General features: G+C 45.5%; 1 protein-coding gene across 2 annotated transcripts in view; it reads right to left on the reverse strand.

The window, feature by feature from the left end:
- The window catches only part of TRIM66 (tripartite motif containing 66), a 743,368-nt gene extending 737,554 nt beyond the window's left edge, over positions 1-5,814 (reverse strand). The window contains exon 1 of one of the 2 annotated variants that reach the window (XM_085648127.1): positions 5,445-5,814. In XM_085648127.1, coding sequence (XP_085504253.1) covers positions 5,445-5,748 — 304 coding nt within the window. In that variant the 5' untranslated portion in view covers positions 5,749-5,814. The remainder of the gene's footprint in view (positions 1-5,444) is intronic. The other variant, XM_085648126.1, reaches the window with a different exon arrangement.
- Between the last annotated feature and the right edge of the window lie 2,096 nt (positions 5,815-7,910).

Genomic DNA, 7,910 nt, shown 5'->3' on the forward strand with positions numbered 1-7,910 from the left:
TATTGGCTGGACCAAACCTGGGGACCTGAATGTTAAGACTACACAGTCTCCAGTTAAATTCTTGATAGACTTTCCTACCCAGCCAAACCATCGTACTATTTTAAATTCTGAAAACAGCATATTAGATATGCCCGTCCTTGCACTCAACAAGTATAGTGATTTATTCCTTGATGTTGACCAGTCCTCTAAATCACCGGGGAACAAAAGGGGAACATTAGCCAGTACCACTGTGTATGAAGTTACCTCTGGGGGAAGATTCAAGTTCGTTATTGGGCTGAGGAAGTCTCTCTGATCATAGTCTGGCGTCTTTGGGAGCTTCTAGTCTGGCCTCCCTCATCTTGGATATTGCTTTCCCTGACAAGGACTGTTGAATAATTTGTGGACTAAGCATGCCTGACGGTCGAACCTTCTTTAGAATATGGGGTCTCTGAGTAATTTAAAGTACTGAGCGCTGCTCTTGGACATGATGGACCAGCCAGAACCGTATTTTTAGATTTAAGTATGGGATTGTAGGATTTAGAAAGATGCGCACTCCCATTCACAGAATTACTTACAGGTTGACTATGCAATGGACCCATAGTCCTGCTAGAGGGAGTAACCTCAGCTCTGCATTAGCAGGTACATTATTAATATAAAGAGATAATAAAAGTGGTGCAAAAACACAACCTCGCCTTATGCCACAGGTAACTCTAAAACTGGGGGTACATTCACCTTTAGGACCGTATCGAACTCTTGGGGGCATATATTTGTGATGGGTACCCATCTCCATTAAGGTCCGCCATAGTTTTGCATGATTGACTAGATAAAATGCACTTGTGAGATCTACAAAACAAAGGTGTAATTGCCCACACACGCAGGACAAGTGAGCACAACACGAATGTAGGAAGGTAGGATCTGACTGCATGGTTACCCCGACTTTTTGCCTGGTGTTTTGCTGGTTTTTGACTAGTCTGACTGGGATCCTGCTAATCAGGACCCCAGTCTATCTGCTCTCTCCCTAAAATGTTATGCCATGTACTTAGGTACACTCCAAATTGTATACTGAGGTACCCTTGTCAGTCCATAGTATATGGTACGCCTGTACCTAGGGCAAAGGTACCCCAGAGGCCTCCCATGGGCTGAAGCATGTATTATGCCACCCATGAAAGGCCATGCAAAATGGAACTACAGGCCTGCCATTGCAGCCTGTGTAAGATAGTGCATGCCCTACTTACTTTAGATATAGGTTTACTATAGCTATAGGTCACTACACTTAAAACCTATAGGTCACCCCTATAGCAGGCCTTGACAATCCTGAAGGCAGGGTGCTGGGTTTTACGTGAGAGGGTGCCCCTGCATGAGCAGAGCATCTCTGCAGCCTGCGGAGACCATTCTCCCAGGTTGTCGGTGACACAGCCAGACATATAGGTAGAGGTGCATTATTTGCTTGCGTAAAATGCTATAAAGCATGTCGTGTTTGGTATCAAACACCTTGGAATCATACCACCGGTTACTGGTGTGGGAGGAATGATTCCAACCTTCTGAAGTGAGCTTCATGGGGTCCCTGGCTTCCCGGTACTAGCCTGCTCGACACGGACAGCACAAAATGGTTGCTGCCAACCAAAGATACATTTCTGCCCTCCTGCTGCTGAGCCAAGCTCGAGCAGGGAAGGCAGCACAATAGGCATCCTGTCACAGGGAAGTGTGACCAGCTCGCAAGCAGGATTTAGTGTGTTGGGGCTGGGTGGGTGCACTTCCAAAGTTCCGGAAAGTCTGCACGAGGGGCACATTTGGTGTGCCTGTGCATAGTCCAGTTCAAACCAGTCCTGGGAGCCGTTGGCTCCTGCTCTGGCATGAAACTGGGCAAAGGACAGAGGAGTATACTCTCCACTGTCCTGACCCTCCTCTGGGAGGGTCCCCTGAATCTGTCCAACCCTCTCCCGTGAGTACCAAAGGCTATAGGACCCTAGATTCGACATGGACAAGATTCTGAACAAGAAACCACTGACCTTCGACCGTCTGGACACTCTGGACTTTGACTGGGCCCGACTTAATCTCCCTCTACGTCCAAAGCATTGTCTGTGCACGTGCACCATACAGGCTCCATGCAGGACCCCTGTGGAGCATCAAGGACAACTGAAGTATCTCTCTTGGGGTGAAGGAGTCACTCCCCTGCATTTGCAGGCACCATAACACAACTGTCTGGTCTGCTGATCCTAAGCTCCTGTGGACTCCAAAGGCTCCAGCAACACAGGAGGTAGGTTCCTACATTCCTTGCGGTTGAGCTCCCCTCTCACCAAGTTTGAGGCCAGTCTCCCTTGTGGGGACCACATAAACCAAACTCCTGTGCACTGCATACTTTTGCAAGTGCATATGCTTGTTGGTGTTCACCAACTAAGTGCATAGGGCTATCGATAGCCCTAACCTCTGCGCACATTTGGTACAAAGGACTTTGACCTCTTTTCACTCTGTGCCCTGCAAGCTGTTACTGTGTGAAATTGCTAGAGGTCCCCTTGCGACACCTGTGCCTTCGGCCTGTGGGTCCATTTGAGGGACAACACTGATTTTCTTGGGCTCCCCTGGTTGCTCTAGGCCAGCCCTGACTTCCCTTGCTGTGGTGAGTCCCCGGGTCCTTGCTGGGCCAGACCGTATCCTTCTTTGACCTTCGTTGTGGGTTGCCGCTGCCAAGGCTTGTTGGTGCTCCCGCCGGACACCGACCCCTCAGCACTCCACATCCTTCATGGGACAGCTTGTATCAGGCTCCTGGTTGTCCTCGACGTCTCCTGGTCCCTGCAGCTGTAGAGTCAAGGTCTCCATCTTGACACCTGAAGCACCCGACATCGGTGGACATTTGTCTACTGAGCTCCTGGTCACTCCTGAGTGACCCAGACTCTGTCCCCTCTGCTTTCAGGTTCCTTCCATCAAGAATCCACCTGTGGGTTCCACCGGACACTGTTCTTCTTTCCAGCAGTGGCATTCCTTTGAAGATTCCCATTGAGAACGACGGCGGTTTCCGACGCCACTTCAGCCCTATGCACCTGGCTTCCATGGGATAGGTAACTCTGGTACTTCGGTATCCATGGCTCTCCAACCTTCTATGTTCTAAAGGGTTTGTTCATAATCCACAGGAAAGGGTCCTTAAAATTTAAAACTGCAGCTGAATTGTACGTAGCACGCGGTCGTGTTCTGACACTGCTTCCGTCCTCCGTGGTGTCCCTACTTACTCACCATGGGTGGTTCCTTGGGGTCTCAGCGATTCTACATCCTCTAGATACTTGACTTGAGTCATGGTTCTTATACCACTATTTTAGTATATGGTTTGGTCTCCCCCTGGAGCCCACTGTGTATTAGTGCTACTTACGTTTGTTTCTGTGCTACAGTAGTGCTACAGTATTGTGTGCTGTGTGTTTATCTGTGTGTAACAGATACTGTGAGGTGGGTTATAATAATAAATACATATTTTTATAATTACTGTGTGGTTCTTCTTTCAATTAACCAATAACTTAAGGTTGAATTCTGGTAAACCAAGCTGGTTAACAATCCTTCAAGACTAAGCCTGAAGGCTGCTCTCCACAGCTACCACTTGGATAGCTTTCTAAGGAAATCTTTGACATCGCAAATCACTATAAGGGTTATTTGGACTGGTGTAAGGTGCCCACTTTAATTAGTGGACAGCATAAACCAGGTCAACTTCTCACAATGAACAACAATCTTGCTAGATGGGGCATCAGATTGCAGCACTAACAATCACATATACACGGAACAGGAGAGAACAACTATATCAATGACCACATTCGTGGCATTAAACGGAACATAAGATTACTACCCAGAAACCCTTTCAGTTTGGAATTATCACCGAATATAAGAAACCTCTAAAAAAAGAACATAGCCCTGAAGAAGTCGCAGGGTAATCCCATGTAAAACACCAAAACACGCGTTGGCTAGGAATCAGAAAAGAATGAAATGTAAAACGGCCTTTGCCTACAGAAGAAAAAGAAATAAAGAACCTTGACATTAATGACAAACACCAATGTGATTTATAAATATACCATTTATGTCTGTAATTACCATATGTGTGCAGAGGATTAGTATTTACTGTATCTGTGGCCATTTTAACCGCATATTTGGGGATCCAGTGGTTTTTCTCTACCTTAATGCACCGTACGAGATTACATGCTATAACCGGAATTTCTATGTAATAAGACCTTGGAGCACCTTAATCCTATTTCCTACCACTGATTTCTGTGTATTACACACCCTTCCCTTGTACACCAAGGCATGGTGATCCAACAGCTTATCAAACACACAAAACATGAGGCAAGCAATGCTTGCAGTATGTCTAAGCGCTGGCAATTGCTCAGGTAGCATTCCAATCCGTTTTTCTTTTGCCCACTATTTAAGCCATATGCAAACCAATCGTGATCTTGCTCCAGGAACAGCCCAGTCCAAACTACCAGGTCCTCCCTGAACCAGAACTCAAGCAACCCAAAATCTGTTTCAACCTGATTGGGGCTTATCAGTTGTGTACAGTGGGGTTCTAGTGGCACAGTGAGCATGGGACCCCCCGTTTGGGCATACCCTTGTCACCTAGGATGGTACATCAAGCATTCCATTCACCTCCTTGTTGCTGTTGCTCTTAACACCCTAAGTGTTATGGGTATGCCCAAAAGTGGGATCCATGCTTACTGTACCATAGGCTTCAATCCATACATGACTGACGAGACCTAAGTAGCGTGAAACCAGTCTGGGGGTTGATTGTGGTCCTTCTGGAGGGTATACCTAGCAGTTCAGGATGAACTGGTCCCAGGAGGAGGAGGATCGGTACTGATTTACAAACGGTGCCCATTTGTCTAGAGTGGCATGGTGGGCGAAAAACAATTGACTGGAATGCAGCCCAAAGCGATTGCCAGTGGCTGAGATTAATTCAAGCATTCCATTCACCACCTTGTTGTTGACGAAACAGCTTATACGCTTTGAATAAAGTTACTTAAAAGATCAGCTTTGACTGTAGTTTGTATGATTTAATGTGTAAACATCACTACCATTTTAAAACGTCGTAAATCTTTATATCACTTGAGTAGTTTTCTAGATATTGGTGTTCACAAACATCCCTAGGTCTACTCATGGAAATATAGTGCTGCAGACTAAGTTTTGCATAACTGCACATTAACGCAATTTATCTGCCCAAAAAAATATTTTCTTGGTGTTTAAATCTCTTTCTCTAGTAATCCCTTTTACATATTTGTTTTTGGGTGAATTGCTCCATGCCATTCCTTCCTAACACAGTATACTTTTACACAAATTAATGCTGAGAAAATATGAAATCACCTGCAAACAATTACAATTCTGGCTACTACAACATGATTCATATTGGATCCAACCCAAACATTTTGACAAATGTAGACGCGACGGCCAGAGTCAACCTATTACAGCAAATAATGCTTTGTTTCTGATTTGCACCATACCTTCCTGGGGGACGTCTCGCTCCAGCGGGAGGCACTGGTGTCCCTGGACCAGCCCCAGCAGACACTGCTTGCAGAACGAGTGAAGGCAGGGCAGCAGTCTTGGCTCCCTCCCCCTCATCTTCTGGCTGCATACGAAACACGTGTGCAAGAAATCAAAATCCTCTCCGCCAAGCGGTGCAAACATCTTCAGCGAGGCGCTAACCGGAGCTTTGCCGCCTGGACTGTGACGTTCGTGCGTGCGGTGCTGCGTCAGCACTTGGTTCTTCTGCCCTTCGACTGTGACAAGAGCAGGGCAGTATCTCATGAAGAAGAAAGTAAGGCCAAACTGGCAGTCGCCACTTACAAAAGCTAACTCGTTTTGCTCAGTCAAATTGTGGCAACACAACACGCCTACACAGTGGTGAGCCGAAGTGTAAATGAGAAAATCCGGAAGCAGCACTTTGCTTTTTTTTAAACTATATATGGCGCATCTGCACAGTCTGGACGCAGCAACACGATGCTTGGTAAGTTAACAGCTGCATACTGACACTTGCTAACACCACTTCCTGTCAGGGGAAGAAAATGAGTGAGTTTGCATGTTCGGGAAAGCACCTCTTCAGAGCTAAAGCATTACCCTGGAGAAAAGGCACCTGCGTGTCCTAGAATGCTGCACTGTATGTAGTCAGGTGTGTGATTTGATTGTAATGTGTTGCTTCTTACCTGGCAAATTGAGCCCTTTGGTGTGAGCAGCAACACCACAAACCCAGCATCATTCAGCCCTAAACAACCAATTCTATGCTCATTAACACTGTACTGCTTGCCACCTGATGTGCAGGTCCCACATCTTCTGCTCACATTTCCAAACATGCTATATGAATGTATACTTCTGGGAGAATCCCAAAACAACTTTCAGGTTAAGGCTGTGAAATGAATACATCTGAAGACCCCTTGGAGAGGGTTGTAACCCAACACAACTAAACTATTTTGCACCAAATTTGGGGAAAGAAATTGGTTTGCCGACTCAGCATTAGCTTACAATAGAGCAGTCGTTCATAATTATGAAAGCACAGAAGAATTACTCCAGTGAGGACAAGGAAGTACCAAGGTCCATTAATGGCTGGTATATACCTTCTGCTCCAACATTTCAAAGTTTAATTTAGAAAAAGCTTACTCTCAGTTGGTGGACTATTCTTAAAGCAATATCTTCAGCCAAAGGTACAACAGTTGCTGAAGGCTCTCTGCCTCACTATAAGACCACTGCACGCAGCGTGGGCCTTGTAACGAGAGTAGATTCATTTTATCGCGACCCATGTCGCCCTTGACAGCTGGCTAGAATGGTGACGGTGCTTTTGCCAGAGAGAAGCCATTCCCTCTTTTCCCACGAGCCTTCCACAAAGAGCTCGCAGCACACAGACATACACTGTGCAGCTAAATCTTGACTGATCGAATCAGAAGGACTCCACAACCACAGAGGGACAGACTGACATTTGATGTTCTGATCCTGATTGGCTGGGGTGATGACAAATACTGCCTGACCTCCACTTATAAAGAACGGAGTCAGACAATGTTGTGGAAGAAATAATCGAACGTTCGTGGTAGAATTGCTATTGTGATACCATTCACCTGTGGACTTGCCAATGTGCAAACGATTCTGCAATGTAATAGTAACAAATCTCACACAAATTCTTCTAATTTCCAAACACCTTTGTAGTCCTTTGATATTCTGTCAACCCCTTATTATTGGGAACAAAACCTCAGAGGTGTCCAGTTTGCTGACTTTAGGAGGAGAAAATGTTGTTTTGCCACCAGCTGGCTCAATATACTAGTTGTGCGGATTTATAAAAAGTTATTAAGAAGCTGGAGATTAGTTTACTATATCAGCCATTTCGAAATAAAATATGCTTTTTTCTACATCATTTGTACATTGATTCACGCTCACAAACATCATTAACTACAACAAAATTGAATCCTCAAAATTCCAGTGTGCTCCAAGCATGTTACATGTTCTAAGAAGCACTGATAACATAACAAGTCTCACCCATGACAAAAACTGTAAAATGTGAAGGTGAACATTTCCAGTTGTGGGGCCGATGGCCAGATGCGGGTGATGTGCTACACTGGGATGCTTTTGGCTCAGCTTCCTTTACATATTGCATCGAACCAGAACTGGGTCAGTTGGCAAGTCAGGCTGGCACAGACACCACATCCCTTTGTAGCCATGAGCCAGATGGACTGGTCTATCAAAAATGGACAGCACATTTGCCAGCCTTCTGCTTGCCATGCCCACCTTTAAACAGGAGGATAGAGAGGATACAGGAGACACACCTTCTTCAATGCAAGAAATTAAATTGTGAAACATATCTACCTTACACTAGTTTGCTTAACTCCACCCCTTCTAAAAAGCCAATATCTTGAGCAATCATAACTTAACAAAGTGGCATGAGGTAGAAAACAGTAACGATGGAGTGATCTAACAAAAGAGCATCC

Source organism: Triturus cristatus, chromosome 3_2 (genome assembly GCF_964204655.1).
Source record: "Triturus cristatus chromosome 3_2, aTriCri1.1, whole genome shotgun sequence".
Lineage (NCBI taxonomy): Eukaryota > Metazoa > Chordata > Amphibia > Caudata > Salamandridae > Triturus > Triturus cristatus.